General features: G+C 37.7%; 3 protein-coding genes and 1 pseudogene across 6 annotated transcripts; 3 read left to right on the top strand and 1 right to left on the bottom strand.

Moving 5' to 3' along the window:
* Positions 1 to 66: 66 nt before the first annotated feature.
* On the top strand, positions 67 to 26388 carry LOC121381514. 3 transcript variants are annotated; one of them, XM_041510837.1, is made up of 3 exons: positions 67 to 226; positions 22439 to 22635; positions 23038 to 26388. In XM_041510837.1, exons 1-3 carry the CDS (start codon positions 144 to 146, stop codon positions 23205 to 23207), a joined length of 450 nt encoding a protein of 149 aa, XP_041366771.1. In that variant the 5' UTR covers positions 67 to 143; the 3' UTR covers positions 23208 to 26388. The 3 variants fall into 3 exon arrangements, with proteins under 3 accessions (XP_041366771.1, XP_041366773.1, XP_041366772.1); XM_041510839.1 differs by lacking the exon at positions 67 to 226 and adding an exon at positions 12762 to 12940; XM_041510838.1 differs by lacking the exon at positions 67 to 226 and adding an exon at positions 19919 to 20074.
* Positions 6378 to 7287, top strand: LOC121381515 (histidine triad nucleotide-binding protein 3-like). The gene has a single exon (XM_041510840.1). The coding sequence runs from the start codon at positions 6545 to 6547 to the stop codon at positions 6989 to 6991; it is 447 nt and encodes a 148-aa protein (XP_041366774.1). The 5' UTR covers positions 6378 to 6544; the 3' UTR covers positions 6992 to 7287.
* Positions 7548 to 13645, bottom strand: LOC121381512. Of its 2 annotated transcripts, none has more exons than XM_041510836.1 (4): positions 13324 to 13645; positions 8891 to 9026; positions 8156 to 8287; positions 7548 to 7757 (listed from the first exon to the last, which is right to left on the bottom strand). In XM_041510836.1, the coding sequence occupies exons 1-4, from the start codon at positions 13411 to 13413 to the stop codon at positions 7684 to 7686; spliced, it is 432 nt and encodes a 143-aa protein (XP_041366770.1). In that variant the 5' UTR covers positions 13414 to 13645; the 3' UTR covers positions 7548 to 7683. The 2 variants fall into 2 exon arrangements, with proteins under 2 accessions (XP_041366770.1, XP_041366769.1); XM_041510835.1 differs by lacking the exon at positions 13324 to 13645 and adding an exon at positions 10157 to 10501.
* LOC121382399 lies at positions 15573 to 15656 on the top strand (annotated as a pseudogene).
* Positions 26389 to 27975: the final 1587 nt, after the last annotated feature.

Raw genomic sequence — 27975 nt, 5'->3', positions numbered from 1 at the left:
AGTTGGTGACCTTAGGCTAAAATGTGACTGTACTGCTCAGCAGCGGACTGGTGTGACCCAGAGAATCAGACGACTTCGGAGCACACCTGTCCAGTTAGCGACAGCCGTGACATATTTACCGTTACACTGTTATAGGGACTTAAATGACCCATCTGTTTCCGGGTAGGTCATGTCAAGTGATTAAAATGGCTGAAATAGAAGAATGTAGAGTGACACTGCTTCGCAGGTAAGGAACATTGCTAGTTACAAGTGGAGAATATTGATAAGATGTACTGCTATTTCAAAACTACTGGCTTTTCTTGATATATATCATATAGTGGGTTTCTTTTACCTTTGGATTTTATAACCCATACTGGGCCCCAGAGAATTTTGCGGGAATTTGAAGCAGAATCTTTTAGTAGTTTTACATGTAGATACATGTACTTAGATACTAATACGATAGCGTGGTGCTGACTTTGACGTCTGTCAGTAGATGTTTTCTGTTTAGCGATATTTTCTGTTACAATTATTACCGTAACTAGTAGATACTAGATAGTGCATAATATATATGTATATCCATATAATTCAACATAGGCCTAGTTAGTGTTACATGTATATTGTACAAACCATTACTGCGTTATCATGTTATAGCTTATACACTAGTACACTAGTCTGATACATCTGCTATCTGAGATTTAGAGAGAGAGAGAGAGAGAGAGAGAGAGGGAGAGAGGGAGGGAGGGAGGGAGGGAGAGAAAGAGAGAGAGAGAGAGAGAGAGAGAGAGAGAGAGAGAGAGAGAGAGAGAGAGAGAGAGAGAGAGAGAGAGAGAGAGAGAGAATATTCGCTTCGAGCAAGGGAGGGGGTCGATCTCCAAACCACTTTCTTTAAACACCACCTCGATTGGATCGATCCCCGTCGGTGGGCCCATTGGGCTATTTCTCGTTCCAGCTAGTGCACCACGACTGGCATATCAAAGACCGTGGTATGCACTACCCTGCCTGTGGGATGGTGCATATAAAAGAACCCTTGATGCTAATTGAAAAGAGCAGCCCATGAAGTGGCGACAGCGGGTTTCCTCTCTCAATATCTGTGTGGTTCTTAACCATATGTCTGACGCCGTAAATAAAATGTGTTGAGTGCGTCGTTAAATAAATAAAAAATTCTGATTGGGCTATTCTCGTTCCAGCCAGTGCACCACAACTGGACAAAGGTTGCTGCATGTGCTTTCCTGTATGTGTGAAAATGCATATAAAAGATCCTGCTGCATTAGGAAAAATGTAGCAAACATCCAATAGCCGATGATTAATTAATCAATGTGCTTTAGCGGTGTCGTTAAACAAAACAAACTTCTTTTGTTTAAACAATATTTATTTCTGTTAATATTAACAGATGAAATTAATTGGTCTATATAAAGAACTCTCCCTACATTATAAACTTGAAGTACACGTAATAAACGGTCAACATGGACAGTTACATATAATATGTCTATTATGAAAGAAAAATCGAATTTTACGTGTTTAAGGATGCTGACAGAATTATTGCATTTAGTGTTGAGAAGAGTAAAACGATTACATTTTAACCTGTTAAAATATAAGGACCGAATTTACGAGGCCTGCTTTTCTCAAACGCCGGTGTTTAAGTATTGTAAATTTTATATATTTAGACATAAACATGCTTGTAAATTCGGCCCTAAATATTTGTATATAAATTAGAACCAGAGAAACAAGAAGAAGAAATGAGAAGTTGAACGGCTTTGTCTGTCAAAACGTTTTGTGTTTTTTCAGCAATAAAATGTTGGACTGCTTTGAAAATTAGACTATTTCTTTGTAGGCCTAATGTTAAATTAGGATCGCCAAATATTAATGTGTTAATATTTACATTTATATGATGTAACCTAGCTTAGTGGGTTTGGCGTTCTTTGTTGTATAGGGGGCAAAATAACAGGAAATGTTCTAATCTTCAACATAATGACCACAGGTACGATATGGATTTTTTTCCAATGAAGCGTGTGAATTTGTGGCCATTTATATCACTTATTACCAGTCTTGATGGTGTCACTGTTTAAGCCATTGGACATGTCTGGTAGGGGTGTGATGGACAGAAGTGTGACATAACAGTTTTCAATGTATTGTTGTGACCCATGCCATAAATACTTGCTTGGGAAAATACCGTTTATTTTAGATCATATGGGTAATGTATACACAATATCTAATTCACAATGAAAATTATATACCGTAGAAGATTTTCACATCAAAGATGAAAATGTGTGCATGCCCTAAGGTGTCTTAGAATTTCTGATCATAGGTACTTGACGGCAGGGTCCGGGGGTGGGGACGTAGTCCAGTGGTAAAGCGCTCGCTTGATGTGCGGTCGGTTTAGGGTCGATCGTCGCCCGTTGTCCCATTGGGCCATTTCTCTTTCCAGCCAGTGCACCACGACTGGTATATCAAAAGCCGTGGTATGTGCTATCCTGTCTGGAGGATGATGCATATTAAAGATCTCTAGCTACTAATGAACAAAATGTAGCGGGTTTCCTCTCTAAGACCATATGTTAGAAATACCAAATGTTTGACATCCAATAGCCGATGATTATAAATCAATGTGTTCCAGTGGTGTCGGTAAACAAAATAAACTTTTTATTTGCTTGCAACGTGGCGACCTAGTTTTGCCTATTGATACATGTTCTAGCATTGTGTTTCAACGCGGCATACCTTTGTGTAATGACTAACTTCCTCTTAAGTTGTCCCTTTGATGTTACTAATACAAACAACTAGGCGCTTGTGCAGGGGTGAGATGGGGGGGGGGGGGGGGGGGGGGGGGGGGAGCGGGTCCTGGGTCAAAACTCACTGCTCAAGCGAATTGCCTTCTAATATATATAGTCCAATATGTTTTGTTTTAGTTTTTTTGCGAGGAGCATGGCTCGACCCCCAAACCCTAGAAACTTCGCTCGCCACAGTCTAGACCCACCCTGCATCAATGACTGCACATCACCTGAAGACGCCTTCTGACCCTACGTACACTGCTTAATTGTTAAAGGTCATATGACACACGGGCTAGCAATTGTGTCGAAACTTTAGTCTTTTAAAGGAGCACAGCTGTTTTTAACGCATATTTTTCAAGGTCGAATTAAATTGAGAATTTATAATGCTTATCTATTGTTGTACAGATTTCCACACAGGCAGTATTAGTGCAGGCACGTTTACGGAGAGGGGGGGGGGGGGGCAAAAATCATAATTAAATCGAGAATTCATAATACTTATCTATTGTACAGATTTCTACACAGGCAGTACTCGTGCAGGCGCGTTGATATAATTTCCGCCTGCACCCCGCTAACAATATTTGTTAGAATAAGTGTAAATTTAGGATTAGGGTTAGGATACAGTCCCGATGGTCTGGATTCAAATCCACACCGTAACACTACGTCGTTTGCAATGCCCACTTGATATCGCTAACCCAGTACCCTAAAGGGGATGCGGGGGGGGGGGGGGGGGGGGGCAGCTTTCCGTCTAGACTAGTGCGCGGTATTCGACAATGGTATTCGAATATTCGATGGAAATGAGGAGCGAATATTCGAATACCAAGTACACAACAACTGTATAAATTTATGACTGTCAATATCCCCCACCCAAGCAAGTTAAGACAATATATATATATATATATATATATATATATATATATATATATATATATATATATATATATATATATATATGAAAATCACAACGTAGTAGTGAATGGTAGCTAACCTAGTAGGGCCTCCACGAGTCCGTAATATTGGACTCAGTACTCGAGGGTCAAACTCGACCCGGACCCGAGTACCCGACACTTAAACTAGATGATGATGAGATTAAAGTATAAAGTTTAATAGAATTATACTTTTTAATTCCAGGGCTGAACATGGATGCCAAATCATGTCATTGTATTGCATTTAGAAACCGGTTGATATATTTAGTGTTATGGTGGATGGACGGCCAGTTTAAAAAAAGAAACTAGCGCATGATCTTATAATTATTGTGTCACTTATATCGTTGATTATCTAAGCCTGAAATTATTGTCCTACATTGTCCAGTGTATTATAATTGATTCCTCCTTGTACGGGTACTCGGGTCCTGTGAACGGACTCGAGTCTTGCTAGACTCGACCCGTGCTAGACTCGACCCGTGCCCGAGTACTCGAGTACTCGTGGAGACCCTATAACCTAGCTATATATATTTTGACTTCTCAAAATTATGAATACTGAATTATGAATATCAAAATATAAGAGCACTAAAATAAAGTACGACCAAAACAAATATACAGGAACTCATACAGGAAACAATCATATCAGTTCACGTGTTTTGTTTTTGTGTGTGTGTGGAATTTATTGTTTTCGCTAGAAATTGTAGCATTCTAACCACTCAGCAGCCTCAGTTTTAAACGATTTCGAGATGCTATTAGAACTGTCGACTAAACGGATTCGGATGGATTTATTTAAAAACCAAAAACACATTAAACATTAAACATTAAACCAAAAACAGCAACACATAATAGCAATCTAATTAAAATTAGCTCCACTGGTTAATTACTATTAGACCAGTAAAGCTAATTTTAATCAGATTGCACGGAATAGCTATAGTTAACAATGAACACCGGCTAAAATGTTCACAAGACAGGATTAAAATAATAATAATAATAATAATAAAGCAAGTTTTTTCAATAATGGTGCATTATACAAAAATATTTTCTTCTACTGTTTTCAATATTTTGATTTTTACAATTGAATAAATAATACTGTTCATCTCAAATACCAGTATTACAAAGTGTACATATCATGTGGGGTTTTTTAGGACTGTTACACCATCTACCCGTTTCTAGTGGCAATGTTAAAATTGAAGTAGATAATTTAGTATCTATATATTGTATAATCTCGTCAAATAGGTTTCGAAGTAAAATTTATTTTTGAATAATGTATAAAACTGGCCCCTAGAAAAGTTTATAATATCCGAAAAACTACTGTTGTACTGTAAAATTACTGTCATATTGTAAATCGCAGAGATTTGTTTTAATTCTTGTTTATAGAATTTGAAATCGACATATTGGTTAGTGTAGATTAACCACATCCCTGTGAATTTTAGCGACCCGCATGACTTCACTACTAACAGGGCCGTACCCTCTGAGGGGCAGGGGGAGGGCAGTTGCCCCCATGAGAATCTCACATTTTTTTTTTTTTTTTTTTTACTCCAGAAAATAGCATACACATCTCAGGGTTTAATTTGTATATATAGTGTTTCATTTGTTTATAAAAAGTAGTTCCCCCCCCCCCCCCCCCCCCCCCCCCCCCCCCCCCCCCCCACCCCCCCCCCCCGGGATTTGATCAGGGTACGGCCCTGACTAATATTCTATTCTGAAACTCGGGCCATGCTTTATGTTTCGGACTGAATACACGAGGCAAGCGGCATGCAGGATCGAACTTGGAATTTAAAAAAAAAAAAAAAAGTTTTATCCATCTCATTTGGAGTCATTTTCTCCACACCACCACCACCTTTGCATAAAGTCCTGCACACGTGCATGTACTGAGACATAATTTTGTTTTTAAATCATGGTCATAGGGCCTGGTCAGCTTTGAGTACAACAAACTTACTCTTTAAAACCCATAAAATATAAGCTATAGGCCTACTATTCAGAGGCGGATCCAGTGGGGACCCGGGGACCCGTTCCCCCTAAAAATATTTAATTGGGATGGTCCAGGTGCCCTTTTCCTGTTAGTCCTGCAACCTGCAACATATTTACTGGATCCGTTGCCACTATTGTACATTGAAAATGTTTTTAAAAAGAGCTATCTACAAGGGAGCACCTTTTTCATGTACAATTTGTACACACGTAAAATGTCATGATTACAATGCATGACAGATTTAATCAATCTTAGATTGTCATCCCCGCCCGTCCTGGGGAATCCAGCTCCTGTTTGTTTTTGTTCATATCTGTCTCTCTGTCTCTGTGTCTCTGTGTGTCTCTCTCTCTCATGAAAATTAGCATTTACTTTATAATGAGCAATAGGGGCGGGACGTAGCCCAGTGGTACAGCGCTCGCTTTCTGAGCGGTCGATCTAGGATCGATTGCCGTCGGTGGGCCCATTGGTATATTTCTCGTTTTAGTCAATGCACAACTGGTATATACCTATTAAAGGCCGTGGGATGGTGTGTAGGCCTATATAAAAGATCCCTCGCACTAATGGGACAAAAATGTAGCGGGTTCCCCTCTATGACTGTAAGTCAAAATTACCAAATGTTTGACATTCAACAGCCGATGATTATTAAAACAATGTGCTCTAGTGGTGTCGTTAACAAAACAAACTAACTTTTACTTTATATAATGGTCTGTAATATGCGTCCTCTCAAGGGACTTAACTCTTGTATCTTTGCCTAAATGTATGTCAGAGTTAAGTCACCCTCCAACATTTGGGGCCGAAGGTCCATTTCCTCATAAATAGTTTGTATTTTCTGCAGTGTTTCTTGGATCATTTTTAAATGCTCGCTGAGGGAACAGCTGAGCTAAATTGTGTATGTGTGTGACGTAACCTAAAACATGTCAGAGAGCAAATGCATTTTCTGCAAAATAATCGCAGGCACTGCCACTGTCCAGAACACCGATTTCCTGTTCGAGAGTGACGACTTCGTGGTGTTCCGGGACATACGCCCGGCGAGCAAACATCATTATTTGGTAGTTCCGAAAGAACATATGAGTGATTCTGCGTCTCTCAAGGAATCTGACGTGGATCTCGTCGAGAGGATGGTGGCCATCGGGAAAGAAGTTCTAGAGAAACAGGGAGCAGACGTCAGTGATAATCGCATGGGATTTCATTGGCCACCTTTCCACACGGTGTCTCACCTTCATCTGCATGTGATTTCCGCCCAGAACGAAATGGGATGGATCGCTCGATTAATTTTTAAGCCTAATTCGTTTTGGTTTGTGACAGTGGATTGGTTGCTGAATAGGCTAAGAAATATGAATGCAGAATCCGCTAAACAGTAATCCCATCAGTTCCGAATAAAAGGAGAGTTCCGAACGTTTCAGCATGCCAATAGTGACACTACTAAATTACTAAGCTGAATATACTGAATGCTGTTACGATTGGAAATCTTGCCGAAAAGAGAAATGGAAATATAAGGAATGAAGATGAATGGACTACAATGGTTGGAGTGGACTTTCATAAATAGGTGTAATATTAAACTAGGCCTATTTTTTTTATAGTGTGATTTTGTATTAAATTATTGATACGTTGTAAGCTAGGCCTACATTAAAAAATATTTATAAATTGCTATAATACATGTGGGAATTTTGTTGTTTATTCGTGAGAAATTTTCTTTTTACATTCTCATGGGTGTCGGAAGCGATGGGGGGAGGTACAGGTTAATACATAACTGCTACTCCATCTAGTTGCTGAGATCTAACGACGTCTGTTTTGAATAAAACGATCTATGCAGTATCATGTTTTCATCCTATGTCACACATGCGAATGGCATTGACAGAGATGACTGAACAGACGGCTTAACAAACTTATTTTTGTTAGAATAATAACAGGTGAATATTAAATTTTAAAACTGCACTTTAATAAAAAGGTGAATTTAGTATATTGTTGCTCTCTGATGTATATACAGCTTATGTGTTATCAGTTGCTAAACATTAATAAATGAACAACAGTTTCTATTTATTTTGTGCTCCCGTTAGCATTTGGCATGTCCCAGAACTTTAGTGTTCTTTATTACATCACCATTCTGGGTCACACAGAAACAGTGTCCTGAAAAAAATAAAATAAAAACAACAATATTATTTTGGAAAAAGTAGGTTCTACCCATGATGATTGATCTGTTTTTCAGTATCGGAAATTTGTGTACAAATGTACTCTGTATGCTACCATATAAAATAACTTTGTATTGATATAGCCTACTCGTACGCCTTCTGAAGTAGGCCCTATATATACCAGCATTTCACGACCAATCAAAATTGCCTTTGTTGGACAGCCAATGTATAATATCCATATATTTACTTGTTAATTCAGTTAGAAATGGGAAAAAATATAATTCAAGAGATATTTAGTGGATGTGTCAATATGTCACCCAGGTCCCTTATTTACTTCTTGAATTTCTTTTATTATTATACAAATAAAATCTTTGATATTCATTTAATTACATGTACCTGATCTGTCACACTGCTCGGGCAGGAAGTTGCCGTTTGCGTCACAATTTGGTCCCACCCACTGGCCAGACCAGACTACCATAATCATCATATTCTGTCGCTTCATCAGTTCACAACGGGTCAAGGCTGCTCCTACATTAAATAAAAATAAAAGCATCATTAGTGTAATTGAACATACGAAGTAAGAATTTATTTCTTTTCCTGGACATTAATAAGATGTAAGCCATTACGGTTACCTAATGGTTACTGTCGAACAGGTTTCCAGAGTAAACTGGTTTTATGTGATCCCAACCGCTAATTAGCCATTATCGTACTGAACACTGTGTCGTATCCAAAAATAAAATAGGAGAGGGGTTGGATTTTGAGCAATGACCTGCGTAAGCTTAGTCATTTGATAGGTTTTTTGGGGGTACGTAAAAACATTTGCTTTAATTCTCGTTAATTATTCATATTCCGTCACCATTTACCAGCATTGTCAAACCTGTATGGTCATACAAATGATATTTGAGTACTAATTGTCGTAATGCATTTTTGTTATTCACTACGTTTAAACATTTTAGTATGAATCCTTCATATATTCAACTGGTATTTCTCCATGCTAAACTCGTGCTAAGAAACTGGTATGATCATCAGTCGTAGGCTAAACACTTGAGCAATATTATTTTGTAATACCAAACATCTATAAGCAGGAGACAATTCTAGTGAAGTAGTAAGTAAGATCTATATGATACATACGTTTTCTCTCTTTCTTGGCGCACACTCCTCTTCCAAAAGCCACGTGTTTCTGTTTGACACATTCTAGGCCTGTGTCACACTTTCCTAGTGGGATTACACCCCGGAAGAATGACTCCTGGCATCCCTCTCCCTCCACCTGTTAGAGGAATATAATTATATCAGTATTTATGTCGGTGGTATCGTGATTAATCCGTCTGATAAAAGACTGGTAGGTACCGGCTCCCACCCAGAGCGAGTTTTAACGACTCAGTGGGTAGGTGTAAGACCATTACACCGACTTCTCTCTCATTAACAACTAACCACTAACACACTGTCCTAGACAGACATCCCAAATAGCTGAGGCATTTGTCTAATCCAACATGCTTGAATCTTAATTGCATATATGCACGAACATAAGTTGAATGAATAAGAGATCGACGCAAGACGTTGGGTGAGGTCAACGTGTTAAAATACAGGCTTATATTTATGAATACAACAAAAATAATAAAATGATAATGCTGCACAAATAGTTATAAATCCCTACGTGAAGGTTTATATGCTCCAGAACTGACATGTTTCTTGGTAAGGCCCTGCAATAGTCGGACCATGCTCACTGCTTTGGAAGTATTTATTCTGTTAGTCCGTCCCATCCTTCCACAAAAGTGTTAATAATTTCAGTTTGCTTTGACGTAAGAAGATAAATAAAAGTGTTGGGGTTTTTTAATACTAATTTTATATCTACTGGATTACATTGACTGGTGCTGAATAGGTTTTTTTTTTTTTTTTTTTTTGGGGGGGGGGGTTAAAACTAGCATACCGTAGCAAAAACAAAACAGTTTGGATGATTTTGAAACTTTTTATCGTGTCTTTTGTATTAGTAATCATTTTAGAATTAAGCCTACGCAGTACAATGACCTTAAGCTAATTTCGGAAATGTTACTATTATGCCTATGTACACTAAAGTATTACATAACCATTAACTAGTGGACAGCGTCTGCTGGCTTCTGCCCCATTAATTTTACTACTTGACTTGAGCATTTTGTAAATTGCATATACAGGATATAGGGATTGAATTGCTGTGTTACGTAAGATCCGTAGCTTTCATTTTCAAGTGCATTTGCCATTTGGTTTTTGGAGTAGGGAGTGTATGGCTCTTGAATACATATTTGAATTTTAAATGTAACTTAATTCGTAAACAAATATTTTTTAAGTCATAATTGATTAGTGATTTTGTGGCCATTTATTAAATATATAGTGTGCTAAGCCTATGTTTTGTATACGACTTACTTTGGCACAAGCGTCGGTACACCCACAGTAACCACCATTTTTGATAACTGATCCTTTGCAGACGAGAGGTTTGTTTGACTTTAAACTGGCACACAGTTCTGGCAAGCAGACGATCGTGTCACCTACTACCAAAATGGCGGCAAATAAAATAAAATATTTCATCTTCGTTAATGACGATCGCAATCTACCTCTGACTAAAAGTGATTGACTCAATGCTGTTTGACTGTGAAGTGATAATCGGAAGACAGACTTACTAGGCCCAGTTTGCTTGACGTGGGAAAAAAACATATTTTCAATGGGATTATGTGTATCATATTATACCTTGTGAGATAAGGTTAGGTACCGCAGACCAAAAAAATATTTTAATTTTTTTTTTTCTTTATGGTCATAGTTTCATTAAATATGTTGCTCTTATTGAAAAACATCACTATATTATCCAAATGAAGCAAAATAAAGTCGTAGTAGCCTTGTACTTCTGTGACCAAACATGGCCGACATGACGATTTTAATTGTCATTTACGTCCACTTTTGTAAACCAAAACATAACAGAGAAATCTCTGTTGTAAGCTTATACATGTTACAAGCAGTTATCAATGTTGCATCTCTGAAAATTTCAAGTGAAAATATAAAGGGTTACTATTATTTCTGATAACATATGTATTCTTGGGGTAGGTTCGAAACCGCTCCAAAATGTCAAAAAAACACAGAAATCTTGGAATACGTAATTTAATGACATAATAATTGATGCAAATGTTACATCAGAATAACATTTTCAGTTCACATTTATTTACGCTGATACAATAATGTACATCCAGACCAATAATAAAAAGGAAACATAAAAGGTTTAGATCGCAGATGGAAAGTGGATACACGTTACATAAAAAAATAAGCTTCTTGTTTCAAAATATTTTTTTTTTTTTTACCTAGACTCATAATAATATTGAATACTTGAAGATTTCAATAAAAGATGCAATAAAACTTATCATATGTACCAGTCTTTTAACTCAAACCAGTAAAAACTTATCACACGACGAATGCCAATGATTGGCCATATGTTTAATCAATTTCTTACAAAAATATTTACATACTTTACACCTTCAATATCATTATTAGAAACAAGCAATATAAGTAGCCATATTTCACCTTTGAAAGGAATGTCCAAACACTCGTACAATATCAGAAAGGTAAATTTCTATCCAGAAAAAATATCCCCAAAACATATTTTAGCAGCTGAAACACTTAAGGCATGAGACAGCAGTCACACGTGTGCTAAATAATTTACTAAATGCAGCTATGATTATTTTAGTTCAATAAAGTGCTTTATAAAAACAAATTCAAACAATGAATTATTATAAATATAACTATATACCACTTTGAATTATAATAAAACATTTATGGCTAGATCTACCAAATTTAGCATCCATGAAAGAGTATTAGTCTAAATTTGTCTATGAATTATTGTCACACACTTCATTTCTGTTCTAGGTTCTGTCACAGTTGGAAACAGAAAACATAACAGCATCAAGCTTGAAGTATAATTGAATCTACTGAAAGTTGTCTCATAACCACGTGTACTCTCCCACTCCGTTTCCATTTCAGGTTTCTCCATAGACGCACAGAGACTACACATTTCCTGAATAAAGAAAAATACCCATTATGACCATGGTTATTTATCTTTTTGTTTCAAATATTGTAATTAGTTTGACATAATATTTGTAAACAGAAATATTCATTACATCAGATGAAACAAACCTTCAAATGTTTTTTCTGTATGTAGTTATTTTCACTTTACTTTTAGTATCTTTTACAAATAATTAATTCTTTACCATTTTTAACAGTAATATTCATTGATGAAGTGATGAAAAAGTATAATTATACTTAGAATTTAATGTTACTTGGTTACCAAAAAATTTAAGTTTGTGTCACAATGTGAGAAGTTATGGTACCTGAAACATTTTCTTTCAAAAAGGTATTTACAAATATAACAGACTTAAAAAGTACAAATTCTGTTTAATTTATTTCCATTGCATTAATACTATTCTTTTGTATAAAACTGATCTAGTCATATGCTAAACTCATTCAAATGATTTACATAAAAATAGATTTACGTCTATATTTGAATAGTTATGCATTATCAAAATGTTTTTTAAAATCAACTTCAGCTATCAGAAACTGCTGAGTCATCATGATAAGCAAAACATTATTTTAAGTTATTTTGAATTAAATATGCATTGTCTTCTAAAAATAACGCTTCAGTATGATATATATTCTACCCAAAAAGTTAATAATGGGTGGATAAATAATGACAAAGCATCAAATACGTTTAATTTTATCAAAATGTGTCCCTGCTGTGAAGTTCTATATTTTCGCTTTTGCGGATCAGTGGGTCAGAGTTACCTCCCTTGAAATATTTTCGATGTCGAATTAAACTAAATTGCTTTTTTTTTTAAATTACCAAAAAATTATTTTTATGCTGTTTTATTATATTACTATATATATCTATAAATATCTCAGTGAAATCGCCCTTTTTGGGGCAAAATAAGACGTATTCAAAGTTTCACTTGCCTCAAAAAAAGTCTTTTTGTAGTCGTTCAACTTCGGAAACAGGATATACATCAATCGGAAGGTGTGTACTTGTCATAACAACAAAAAAAACGTGCAAAATCGTCATCAAAATAAGCGTATTCTGGCCTTGAACAACACTACCAATTGTGAACCAAACTCGTGACATTTCGGAATATGGGCACAGCTGCGCCCCTAGCGGCGGCTGCGGTCGCTAATAAGGTTTGTGCTGGTGAATATTTTATGCCTACTTTTATGTTTACACTTCAGATCGATTATGATTCGGTTTTGTACATAAAGCCAAACCGGACAAAAAGTTTGAACTACTTGAACATTTTAAATAAATGTTAAATATGCACCCTAATTTTCTGTTCTATTAAAGTAGCATACTCTATCCTAGTTGTAGACCTGTCTTTTGAGAGACGAACAACTTAAAAAGAAGCCGAGGCATAGGTTATTAATACTTTACTTGTCTTTTGTATATCGTTGCATGTCTGCATAGCTAATGGTGTTGATTTGTTGTATGATTTTATAACTAAAACTGTTGATCTGTTAGATATTTTGAGATGATGCAACTTTTCAGGTCTAACTGAAATAGATCTTACTTGCAACTCGTCTTCATTAGTAAATCTGACTAATTCATTGTCAGTGACAGATCTTCTTGAAGAACCAAGACAGAGAGGCAGCAAGATCATATTTCAGTCGGATCGGTGCAAGCTATTCCTTCTGTGGATTACAACATTACAAATATATCCTGATACATGTTATATTTCCAGTGCCTTAGTGTTCTTATATAATCTTCTCTTCTTCGTCTTTTTTTGTTAGCGTGTCCCACCGCCACTTCATGGGCTACTCTTTTCGATTAGCAGCAAGGGATAGTTTATATGCACCATCCCACAGACAGGATAGTACATACCACGGCCTTTGCTACATTAGTTGTGGAGCATTGGCAGGAACGACAAATAGTCCAATGGGCCCACCGACGGGAATCGATCCTAGATGGATCGCGCATCAGGCGAGCGCTGTACCACTGAGTTACGTCCCGCCCATAACGTAAACGAATGCGGGTAATTCCAAGTCCATTCAACCAGGGTTTTTTTTTAACCAAAATTTCTTCGTCTTCAAAATATCAGCAACACTTGCAACGTCTTAGTCCAATAAATCTAAGCCAAATTTAGGTGAACCTAGAACAAATTGCAACAGAAGGGTGTTTAGTTTTACATTGAACTGAAAATTATATCCAAAATCTACCCAAATCTGACACCTGAAAAGGTGCTAATTAGCATAAATCCAATATGGCCGCCAACACCAACGTTGAGGCCTCATATCTCCTAAACGGTTGATTTTAGACAACATAAATATAATATTGGTAGATAGAAATATGATACCAAAGAATCAAAATATCTTGTTTAAAATATAGTGTGACGCACCTATGAAGTCATGATGCACACATGACGTCATATTGCGTCATTGTCACGGGGATTCTATAATTCCCGTAACTGAGTAAAACACGATTATCAAAATATCTCTCCTAACTGTATATCTATTAGATCTCTCTGTAACAGGCTGTTAAACCTAGTATGGCTCGTCTCTAGGTATGATCAGAGATACGATCTTATATAAAGTATATATAATATAGCACGTTAGTTCTCTAGAAAACACAACAAAAACACAATACACTTTGGAATCTGTATTAATCTACGCTGACAAATGTACAGTCGTAGTAGTAAATTAATAACAGCAATAATAACAACCCAGAACTGATCACTTAATTACTTAATCTCTAGGTGTCTAGTTACACAATATGCGAATCACTTCACCGTTACACCACACCCACACGTGTGATAATTGAGAAACGCTTCCCGGAGAAGTTAATTAATAAAGGAATTACAACACCATTCCTAACTGGTTAATTTTTAATTAACCCTTACTACTCGTTCAGTAACGTGTGATAATTTATGAACGCTTCTTGGGGAACTTAATTAATAAAGGAATTACAGCTCTATTCCTAACGGGTTAATTTTTAATTAACCCTAACTACTCTTTCAGTAATTTTGTAACACAGAATTAATACTTATCACAATAAAGACAATAACCTACAGTTTACCTAGGGTCTTCTAGGATGACTGGCTAAGCTTTATATTACCAAATACTCATATAATGTTAGAACAAAAAGTCTACGATTTACTTCGTCAGATGACCGAAGACACTGTCTAAAGAATATTGGTATAATACAGTATTAAAATATTTAAGTCACATCAATCACATCAAGGTTATACACAGAGCAGAAATGATATTTACCAAGTCCTAACGGACTACGTTCGTGATCCCCTCGAGCCGTCCTAATTCGTTCTCCTGGATATCTCTAAAACACTAGCTATTTATTATAAATCAGGATTTTGCCTGGGAGTACAAGGCGGTACCTCACGTATCATCTCATAGTCTGACTCTACTAGAGTCGGTATTATTTCTCTCTGATCGTCAGACTTACTGACGCCATCGTCGCCAAAATCACGGTTGTAAAACCGCACTCGCAGAGGTATTACGTAACTACTCGCCACATGGCCTCCACAGCGGGACTAAGTGCATATTGGAATGTCCGATCGTGCGAAGTATTACGTAACAAGTTGCCCATCTGGGCTACGGGCAATAAACTGCACACGGCCCTCTAACACAATTAAAATCGCCACAGGCGAAACAAATTTAAGAGCATGTACCGTGACAGTCATCAAGACTCAAAATTGCTCATATCTAAGATACAAACCATCTTAACCAAGGTTCGAAATAGGCACCAAATAGGCCAACAGCAAAAGCCATCTTCATCTGAAAAGAAGAGGTCGAGCCGGCGAACGGCATCGCTTCTCGGCCTTTTGGCTAAGATCAAAGTGTAGTATCTTATTAAAATCAGATAAAGACAAATGTTTTAAAGGCAATCTGTGCGTGTTAATACAGAATAAAACGGAGGTCTTCGTAAAGGTGGCAGTATATAAAAACATGCAATTCATCCTCCACACACTGGTTAGGACATTGACGTTCGTGAGCAGGTAAATTTTCATATCTGCCCCGTCTCTAGTCGTATTGGTGCTATACCACATCGAAACTTGGCTAGAGCGCTTCTGTAGTGGCCGGGCATTAACATTTCAACATATCTTTCAAAGCCAAACCAGTTCTTAAATACGCAATAAGTCCTCAGTTTTCCAGTATTGTGATATATAAATTCACTCCACGGGTCCATATGTGTTTCACACAGTTGTTTTAAGGCATCATTAATTATATATTGAGGTAGCGGAATATCAATGTTATCGTATGTTATAAGAGCCTAGTTTGGCTCGAATCGGTGAACAAAGATGTGTCAAAATGTGTCATCCAGGTCCCTTCTTGTTTACATGTACTTCTTGTTTTTCTTTTATTATTAATTATAAAAATTAAAACTGTGATGTTTGATGCCTAGTTTGGCTAGACTCGGTGAACAAAGATATTGTTATAGAGACGTGACGGGTCGTAAACGTTTAACATCCACCAACAAATCAAAGAAAGAAGTGTTTTATTTAACGACGCACTCAACACATTTTATTTACGGTTATATGGCGTCAGACATATGGTTAAGGACCACACAGATTTGGAGAGGAAACCCGCTGTCGCCACTACATGGGCTACTCTTCCGATTAGCAGCAAGGGATCTTTTATTTGCGCTTCCCACAGGCAGGATAGCACAAACCATGGCCTTTGTTGAACCAGTTATGGATCACTGGTCGGTGCAAGTGGTTTACACCTACCCATTGAGCCTTGCGGAGCACTCACTCAGGGTTTGGAGTCGGTATCTGGATTAAAAATCCCATGCCTCGACTGGGATCCGAACCCAGTACCTACCAGCCTGTAGACCGATGGCCTGCCACGACGCCACCGAGGCCGGTACCAACAAATCAGGTGTGTGTGTGTGTATATAACTCGGCGGTAGAGTACTAGCCAGAGGTAAGAGTCGTAAGACTGATCTGTCTCGGTAGGTTCGTCCCCCCCCCCCCCACCTCACCAACACTACCACCACCCTCGCAATGCCGTAGTAGTATGTACAGTCCTGTCTGTGGACAAGTGCTTATTCCTCGCTGCTTTTTTGGTATGTCTAACCTATGTAGCTGCGTCTCTCTTTCATTATCTCTCTCTCGCTCTCTCTCTCTCTCTCTCTCTCTCTCTCTCTCTCTCTCTCTCTCTCTCTCTCTCTCTCTCTCTCTCTCTCTCTCTCTCTCTTGCGTAGTTTGAGGTATATGCTCCCCCTACAACCTTTTATGTTTACCTGTCTTCAACCAGTGTTGAAAAAACCAACATGTGTTAGACACCACAAAGCCAACATTCTTCCTTAAAACTTAAAACTACACGTCGAGGCCAGCAGTGACTATGAACGATACTGTTCTCTGTAGATCACTTCTTGTGCCGTACAGCTTCTTTTGGAGAGTTGTTTTAGTTGTCCAGGTAGTCTCCCTCAGCCGCTGTTGGCTTATGCAGTCTTGGGCGACATGTTCGGGCGACATGTTCGGTCGTCTGTTCTACTTCACAGGAGCACATGCAAGAAGGTACCAGCCGGTAGCCACTAGCGTCTATGATGTATATTCCAGCACCTCCGTTTTCCACTGCATTTGTTGCAGTTCCATCAGTATATACCTGTGTCCATGGTGTCTCTGGGTACTGTTTATCAATCATGGCCAGTGTCAGGGCTCGTTTGTATGGTTCACAGTGTTCCTCTCCAGGGGAGAAGTGTTGGATCACTGTGCAGATCTTTACATTGTCCAATTGTGGTTCCCATGGTGGGATGCAGCTGACAGTACTAACTTGATGGATTTTATTTGGGAGTCGTCCCTTATGTTGCCTCAGGGGTGATTTGCTCTGTTTACGAAAGCTAGTTCTTTTGAGTCTGTTGCGGGGATACGCATTAATTCTCTTGTCCATTGGGTGTTGTGGCAAAGACGAACTTAGTGGCTTGTATCATGAGCTTGCAGTTCCGGCGTTTGCTGAGGGGTACGATGCCAGTGAGCTGTTCCGTTTTCTCTATGGGGGTTGACCTCATTGCTCCAGTTGTTATCCTGAGTGTTTGGTTTTGAACCCTGTCTAGTTTTTGTTGATGTGACTTTGCTGCTGTTAACCATGCACTGGATCCGTACTCAAGATGTGGTTTGATTGCTCCTTGGTAGACTATTTTCAGTATGTTATGATCAGCACCACATTTGATGCCAGCTAGTTTTCTCATTATGGCAAGCTTATTTTTCGGGCTTTGGCCTCGGCTTTCTCCACTTCTGGTGTCCTGGTCTGTCTCTTGTCAAAAGTGACCCCCATGTATGTCCGTTGGTCCTCATACTGGAGAGGCGTGTCATCAAGTTTTGTGTTGCCTGCTTCCTGCTTTGTGGAGAGTGAGAAAAGATTGGCAGCTGTCTTGTCTTTGTTGATTGTCATGCACCAGTCTCGAGTCCAAGGTGTAACATTGTCACGGGCAAGCTGCAAGCGATATGTTGCTGTTGTTGCATACTCCTCCGAGCACCACAAAACTAGGTAATCTGCATATAGTGCTGCATGTATCCCTTTGGGTAGTTGTTTGACCAGGTCATTCATGACGATGGTGAAGAGAGTAGGTGACAGTACTCCTCCCTGGGTACTCAATGGCGTGTGAGCACTTTCTTGCTGTGGTGGCCATCTACCATTACTCCCGCCCTTCAGTTATGAAGATAAAGACTTGGTCCACTTGTACATGTTGCCATAATAAGCCACATATACCGGTTTTAAACCATAGGACCGTCAGCATTACCCAAATGTTCTAAGCGCAGTGCCTCACATCTACTGGCTCATGCGCTTGCTGTAACCTCGCTGTGGTGTAGGGGTGTAACATTATCTTTGAGAATGGCCAATACAGCACAAAATTGAAATTTTGAGTAAAAGTCAGTATCTATATGTGATATTTGTATTTTTGCACAGTTCTTTACACTGTTTTTATTTAAATCTTGAATTCTTATATTGATGTTGATCATCACTTTATTTGTTTGCATTACCATAGTTTGACACCCAATAGCCGATGTATTTTTCGTGCTGGGGTGTCGTTAAACATTCATTAATTCACTCACATCTACTGGCGTAACCGGGGGGGGGGGGGGGGGGTAACCCCCGTCAAATCAACACACACCTCACTTGTATATGTGCCTGTTGCCCAATAATACGTATGAAAGACCGTGGTCCCCACCCATATAAAAATCCTGGCTACGCCAGTGTCAACACCCCTTAGACAAGGTCAAAGTTCACTCCAGTGAACTAGGCTAACACCTAAACCCCCACCTCGCGTTTTTATATTGAAAGAATTGAGATATCTACAGTTATGAAAATAAAACAATCAAGTCTTTTTATCACAAACAATACTTGTATATTACATTACACAAACTATGACATTGTTTTAGGATCTACAATAAACACTCAGTAACTGTGAAGACCCGTCTCCACCCTACACCCCGTGTATTGTATCCATGAGTTTACAGGTTGGGAAACCATGGTTTGTGGCAAGTTTCAGACTCTTCACAATTATTATGGTTAACAGATACTAGACGCTGATTTAACAAGAGTGTCGTTACACAAATTCATCATATATACTTCTTTTTAATACGGAGGTGGACCGTGGAACCAACTGGAGGTGGCATGGTGGTCGACCAAAACAAAAGAACTAAAATCTAATAGGAGATGACAGCTAGGCCCCCCCCCCCCCCCCCACACACACACACTCCTTCTCCAGCCTTCCACTAACAAGGCTGATCTCATCGTCTCAAGAAGTTCTTTTTTAACAAAAACAACCCCAAAACGAGCACACCTTGGAAATCCTAAATCCGGTCTTGTTATATCACTAAATGACTCAGCCTAAACATGTTTTGTCTATAAAAATGCGCTACCGAATACTTTTTAAAACTGACTGTGTCCACCTTGGTCCTTGGAAATTCTATTTAAAGCCGGTCTGGTTATATACTAATTACATAACTAAACGATAGCCCAAACATGTTCTGCGTATTAAAATATGCTGCCGGATACTTTAAAAAAAAATATATATTTTGTCTACCTTGGAAATCCTAAATCCGGTCTGGTAAATGATTCAGCCCCAACAGGTTTTGTGTATAAAAATGCGCTACTGGTTTCTCGTATTAAAGACCGTTTACCTCCAAGTGTCTCAGTCAACCACTCGCACCTGCGCGCATGCGCACTTTCAACTTACCTGTATAGCAGTAATGGTCGTTTGAAGTGTTTAGCCTAAGACTGTAAATAACAACACTAAGGACGTGTAACTAGAAACATCTAATCAAAAACAACTCTATATTCACAGCAGGTGATTTGTCCCAGGTAAGATATGAGTGGAATTAATATTTATTAATATTCTTTAATAAATGGTACAACAATAAACAGGTGTGATGACCTACATACCAGGATACCTGACCATGTATTTCGTTTGATTAGGGTTGACCTTAGCCTTGGGGCCATTGTTGTTTACTTTGTATATACTGTGAAATAGAACCTGTATTTTAACGATCTCACATTGTATTAACTAACTACGACTATTTCATCGAATCATCAACTAGTGGACATATCAATGTCGGGCATGCCGCATTATCATGTTTGTTTCTTGATTCTTTATACTCATTTCCGTGTTTATACTCAATAAAAGTTCAAGCACACAAACTAGACGGGTCGTAGCCCGAATAAAGAGAGGGTAGGACATTCCTTTCACCTTTGGCACTGTCACAAAAGAACATTATGAATACTTATCATAAATAGAGTTAGTGACCGTGCCAAAGGAAAGTCCTTCCCTTTTACAGCTGTTTTACGGTCAGAGTACTCGGGCTAGGCCTGTTGGATAGTATTTTGTTTGTTTATTCTCCTGATAATATTAGGGTTTTTTTACACTGAGGAAACGTCGAATGTTTTAAATATTTTTATATAAATTTAATGTTAGTGGAAATAATTATCATAAAATATTTATTTAAAGTATCATTTCGACAGCTGATCCTGCGAGTGTGACTGTGTGTTGCAACTTTCTCAGCCCATCAAAGGGTTAATGAATAAATGAATGAATATTTGATGACAGCACACACACACACACACACACACACACACACACACACAGACAGATAGGCTATTAGCTGCATGTCGAACAGTGGAAAAAAAATATAAATGGATTGATGATCAACATCAATATGAACATTCTAAAGTCAACAATAACACAGTGTAAAGAGCTGTGCAAAAATATAAATATGACAGGTAAGTATATTAACATTTTTGCATACAATCGACATCTTTAAAAAACAAATCAAAATAAGTTCTGGGTAAACCAAAACAATTCCAAACTTTGATAAAACGTCTAAAATTAATGTTCAGTGCTAAATGGGGTGTGGGTTGGGATCAGACGACAAATAAAACATGTATAATTATAATGTATGTTTACTAACTTTTCAATTCTGACTATCAACTGAATTTGTAAATATGATTATATCGGAAGGTTACTGTAATTACAATTGGAATTTTGATTTTACATACATGTACATTCATAATACATAAATTTTCTACCAAAGGTATACTACTATTAATTAAAATTTGAGTTTTGTTTCAGTCAGATTAACCATTAAAAACCGTTGTATTTTATTCAATTTACTTAATAGTATTGCTATATCAACATCTCTTGTAATTTATTTTCCGTAATGCGTGCGTATTTCAAATTAATTCAGATGAATATATAAGACACTGTCTGTGGGATGGTGCATATAAAAGATCCCTAGCTGCTAATACAAAAGGAGCACACTGTCTGGCGGCAGTGGCTTTCCTCTTTCATTATCTGTGTGGTCCATAATAATATGTCCGACGCTTTATGTCTGTAATTAAAATGTGTTGAGTGCGTCGTTAAATAAAACATTTCTTTCTTGCTTATACTGTGGTATTTATAATATCATTCTGTTATATTCAACACAATGTCATGTTGAAAATTATTATAAAGGCATCGATGGTCTGCTCCACGACGATGCCTACATGTAGTTATTAGTCCCAACCTGTCAAACGTAGTGGACTATACGTTTTGTCACAATGTGACATGTGTATTGAAACTGACGCGCATTGTCGGTCCGTTTTTATTACTTTGGTTCAAAGACTTTACAAAGTTAAAATAACAAGCTACCGATTTTTCAGACTTTGCTTTCATACATGTTGCTGTTAAAATTAATAACCTTGATTATTAAAATAAGCAAACATTATTATGCTGTATTCTTGATGACACCTTTTCTCGTTACCGGTCGCGAAATCGCTATTACGCTAATGGAATATATGTTATTGTTATTATATGTCAGGTGTCGGATAATTATGTAACCGTTTGTTCACATCGGAAGATAGAAAATTGCCCAGCCAAAATTTTAGCCACTTACAAATTTTATTAGCCATTATTTTTTTTTTTTTTTTTTTGGGGGGGGGGGGGGGGGGGGGGGGGGGGGGGTGTTAAACGCTGGTGTTTAAGCATTGTAAATGTATGTTGTTACACGCATTATGTTACAGGCTTTGTAAATTCGGCCCTATTTATCTTACAACTCGTTGTTTAAAAACTACCTTTACTCGGTTGATATGTTTAATATTGTACGTTGCACGATAAAGACCTGATTGCCACTTCTGTATGTAGTATTTTGTCTGGACGAAAACCTATCGTATTAATATGGATCTCTCTTGCAGCATGACGACTCCAGTGGCAGGGGACGTGTACAGGACCCCGTCGAAGCAGGTGTTGGTGACACGGGACCCTGTGTTCACCCAGCCAACGATCTACCAAGGACATTACATTGGTATAAAACCACCAAACTATCTGTGGCTGTCCATCTTAGTTACCATTATCAACCCACTGTTCGGGCCAATCGCCTTGCTCTTCACGTGTAAGTAACAATTTAATGGCATTTATGTTACGAGGTTAATTAGACAAACTGCTAGCTACTTGTAGTACGATAGTCAAACTACAACCAGTAAAACAGGCTAGAATTGAAATGACCGTTTTATTAAACGCCATAAAATATGTAATATTACATAACAAGCAGTAACCACCTAACATTGTAGTAGGAGGTACTAGTTCAAAAATGTACATAATACATTTCTTATGGAAAAAATTTACTATTGTAGCTGGGGAACATTTATTATAAGACGGCTATTCTTTCTTTCTTTCTTTTTCTTATATATAATAACTGCCACATTTACAATTGCTTTATACTCGCGTAGCTTGAATATAATGAGTAATATTATATAAAATAGTTAATATAATATCAACATTGCCTTTTTTGCAGACATGTCAAATCGAGCGTATAGTAATGGAGATCTCAAGTACTCGGAGAAGTGGAGTCACTACGCGCTGTTGATGTCGATGATCACCATCGTCGTGTCTTTAGTGATGTACATTGCCATAGGCTTCGCCCTCAGTCCGCTCAGTACAAAGGGGGGCTACGCGTTCGGATAGATGGAAAACGGCCAATCAAAGAAACTGGTGATCAAATTTTGGCGCCAATGTGTATATTAATTATAGGCTCTGTCAACAGGTTCATTTATTAATTGAGGACATATATATATTTCCACTTTGTTCGAATAGTGGTTGTTTAGACGTCTACAGAACAGTAACTAAGTGTATAAAATTAAATAAAAATGAAGTAAACTTTAACAAATCAAAGAAGCCTCCGACCAGTGACTTTAATTTGGTGAGGAAGGTAGATTTTAACACTTGATCTTTCCATTCAAATTATGCAGTGTGGATCATCTGTAATTAAAATAGTTCTTGTATTCAGGGACGCTTTAGAGTTCTTCAACGACATTCCAGTTCATTTATGTATGCTATTATTTCAGTAACAAATAACCATTTTACGATGTGAGCTTTTAAGAAAACAGACATACGTCGCCATTTTGGCCATCTCGTTTGTTTATAAAAGCATATTAGAACTGTTTTTAAAGGAAGATGGATATAATATGCAAGGCATATTACTTTACTGACATACTTTTATTTGTATGAGCTTGGAAACATTTTTGTGTTTAAATGTGTACGACAGCACTCTCTCATTTTATCATCTTAATTCATCTGTAAAGGACCATTTACCCACATTCCAGTTAACTTGAGATCTGTGCATTTTTATTTGATATTCAAGTGTGTGTTTTGGAGCACTCTGTGTTTTAATATTACTTTTTTTTTTAAATATTTGAAAAGCATACCAGTTACATTTTTGATATTCCATTCCTGTGATTCCGTCTCATATAATAAGCTGTGTTGATTTCAGCGATGTCTGTTGTACAGTAGAAAAACAATGTCGTGTATTGGAATTTCAGTCCAGTTCAGACCAGCACTAAGGATATGAGCTCGAATTCGACTTGGTTTATTTCATGGTTTCTCGATCAGAATTCAAGAACATCCCTCCTGGTCATAACCTCTGACCTCGACAGTAACACGTGCCTGGCAGTTATACTGAGTGTGACTATAAATCGGTGGCGAACCCAGATGAGTGACTAGGGGTGTAGCTAACTGATTCTTTCGAGATGCAGAAAAAGCAGAATATGTGATTTCACAGACCTGGATTTTTAGTTTTTGAATAATTAACTATTTTTAATGTCAAGTTACTTGTATAATTTTATTATATATACTTAATATGATTTTTTATCGTGTCGATATTGTAGTGCATCTTTATTAAATATTAGTAGTACTACGAGTTCATTTCTTTAAGATTTACTTTTCATGTTAAAATTTATGTCTGGTGTTTTGGCAAACACTCCTATCTTGAAAGAAGACGAATGTTAACTTTTCCGTATTATGTCTGTCTTCTATTTCAAGAATGGCATACTAATTAAACTTAAATGGAAGACGGATATAATATACAAAGTTACTTAATTTCGTCCCTATGAATGAAGACGGCTACTTCCGAAACGTCGAATATCAATTGTAACGGGGAAAGTAACCATGTTTTTATTAATTTGTCGATATTTGAAATGTTATACAGTATGTTATTTAAAAGGGGTTTTGTGTTATGAAACTGAGCACGTTTAGTGCTTTCAAATTTCATTTTAGAGATATTTGTATAAGTACTGTTTTAAAATGTATATAATTATATTGTTAAAAAATTCTGTAAAATAAAAACTAATAATCTAAATACGTATACAAGAATACCACAATTGCCTTGGTAATACCCCCCCCCCCCCACCCCCCACCCCCCACCCCGACCATAGTGTCATTTTGTGTTTGTATTTTTCATCCGAATGTTAAAATAGTATTTGATACAATTCTTTATATAAAATGTTCCATGTACATTTCCGATATATATGTTGTTCATTACCATTGATCTCAAGACTGGGTTTAAGAAAAGCATATATTTGTGCATATATGTTTTAAATAAATTTCCATTTTGCACTAAACGTAAACGGTTTTGTTAATTTGGTATATAACGATGTAATTCGTTTATTCAAAGCTTTTGCCTTGCGATTCTGATATTGGTAAATTCCTACATATATCTTAGGCCGACAGGCTGGCAAGTAAATTTCAAGCAACATTAAAGGAATTCGTTGTCGATGTTTTGCTTCATCTTTAGTACAAAGGGTAGAAAGTTGAGTGCTTGCTGTCGTTCGCTAGACTGGTTCTTGCACCTAAAGTTAATTTAGTATCAATAGGTAATATATGGTGGAAACCAGTCAAGTTGCTAACGCATATCCTGAACACGTCATGAACAGGTAATGTTGTTTTTTATAACTACCGGTTCTGAGAAATTAAATAAACTATGACGTTGACGATTTCACAACCTCTTAACCATTCCCCAAATAATATAAATCGTTCTTGGTAATGCTTTGCGCCTTAGGACATATGCAGATATATATTTGTCATATTTACATATTTTATGCAAGAGAGAATGTAGTTTTGATTTATGCATGTACGTTGTGTTCTTTTCTCTAAACTACAACATATCAAAAACATACGTTTATGCATGGGGGTGTACATAATTGTAGTCTAATTAAATGCAATAGGCCTATATTTTTCTTGTGTATTTTTATTATTATTCATGTTAAGGGCGGATCTGGCATTGAGAAGGGGTTCTTGGATAGGTTTTTCTTTATTAATTTTAAAGCATTAATGAAAGTAAGTTTTCATGTTTATCTGTAATCTCATTTAGAAGAGTCTCACAGACGCGTATGCAGTACATTATGCAAGTAGGATGGGTGGTGATCTTGACTGTTGCATACGAAGTTTCGGGGGGGGGGGGGGGGGGGGGGGTCCGATTTCGGGTCTTGCTTCGTCAGGAAAGCTATTAGGGGAAAGAAAAAAAACATTCGCTTTGAGCGGGGGAAGAGTGGTACGACTCCCGAAACCCCACCCGCCCTCTGCACACCCGCCCTCTGCACACCCGCCCTCTGCACACACGTCTGACTATAGTAGTTTAAGCATTGTAATAAGTTAAATTTAAAATACGTAAATGCTATTCAATGTTTTAAGAAATGGTGGAAACCTGTAACAAGGAAGCCAATGCTGGCTATCGCTGTGCCTGTTGAATCTGCATTTGTAATTTCTAAACTTGTAAATACATCATCTGATTACACATTTATAGTTATGTAATGAATTTAGATAATTTTACATGTAACTAAATTAATAAAAAAAAGAGTAATACTACGGATAATTAAAAGGTTTGTTCTTTGTAATAATGATTTCGTTAAATGTATCATCGGTGTTGATCGATGCACCGAAACCGCGTTGAGGCTGCAATACAGAGCCCTTGTTTTCTTGCCGGGTGGCATCTAGATGATTTGCTACACCGCTTACCTGAAATGCTTAGCTCACAACGAGTGTTTCACGACTGGTATATCGAAGTGCGTGGTATGTGCTGTGTATATGGGAAAATGTAGAGGTTTCCCTCTGAAGACTATACTTGTCAGAAGTGCCATGTATTGACATCCAAACTGGATACACGATATCTAATTAATCAGCGTGCATTAGTGGCGTCGTTAAATAAAACAGTTGTTCCTGTCGTCTTAGCTCAGTGGTCGAGTGTTCGCCTGAAGTGCGATGGGTCACAGAATCGATCTACCTCATCCAAACCTGTGCCGCATTACTGGTATATCAAATGTTGTGGTTAAAGTTTGTTTTTGTTTAACGACACCACCAGAACACATTGACTTATTAATTATCGGCTTTGGATGTCAAACATTTGGTACTTTTGACATAGTCTTTGAGAGGAAACCAGCCACATGTTTTCATCAGTAGCAAGGGAACTTTTATACGAACCATCCCACAGACAGGATAGCACACACCACGACCTTTGATATACCAGTTGTGGTGCACTGGCTGGAACGAGAAATAGCCCAAATGGGCCCACCAACGGTGATTGATCCGGCGTCCCATTTTATCTCGTGTCCAGGAATAAAAAAAGAAATGTTTTAACGACGCACTCAGCACATTTTATTTACGGTTATATGGTTAAGGACCACACAGATTTTGAGAGGAAACCCGCTGTCGCCACTTCATGGGCTACTCTTTCCGATTAACAGCAAGGGATCTTTTATTTGCGCTTCCCACAGGCAGGATAGCACAAACCATGGCCTTTGTTGAACCAGTTATGGATCACTGGTCAGTGCAAGTGGTTTACATCTACCCAATGAGCCTTGCGGAGCACTCATTCATTGTTTGGAGTCGGTATTTGGATTAAAAATCCCATGCCTCGACTGGGATCCGAACTCAGTACCTACTAGCCTGACGACGCCACCGAGGCCGGTGTCCAGGAATAAATAAAAACACATGATAAATGGACTCTCTGTGTGTGTGTGTGCGTCTCTCTCTCTCTCTCTCTCTCTCTCTCTCTCTCTCTCTCTCTCTCTCTCTCTCTCTCTCTCTCTCTCTCTCTCTCTCTCTCTCTCTCTTTTGAAAGAATAACGGCGGTTTGTTTATTCCTCAATCGATTAGTCAATTTAGTCGGCCACAATCGATGTCAATTACAGTGACGTTGAATGATGTCAGTATCACAGCCGCGACTGCCGCAAGTATGAATTCAAAATGGCGGACATTATAAGACCACCTTGAGGTCATATCTAAACTTCTGTGTGACACAAATATTTCTCTATCTGTCCCTATATGATATAAAACTGATTGTGTGAGCCTGTGAAGACCATATATAGCAAAACATATGTGTAACCATGACTTTTATGGTGATATGACGTTTAGGGGAGTAAAAATATGCAGATGTAATGTAGTTTTGTCAATTTTTTGGTCT

Source organism: Gigantopelta aegis, chromosome 9 (assembly GCF_016097555.1).
Source record: "Gigantopelta aegis isolate Gae_Host chromosome 9, Gae_host_genome, whole genome shotgun sequence".
In the NCBI taxonomy this organism is placed as follows: domain Eukaryota; kingdom Metazoa; phylum Mollusca; class Gastropoda; order Neomphalida; family Peltospiridae; genus Gigantopelta; species Gigantopelta aegis.
This window is presented reverse-complemented; position numbering and strand designations above follow the sequence as displayed.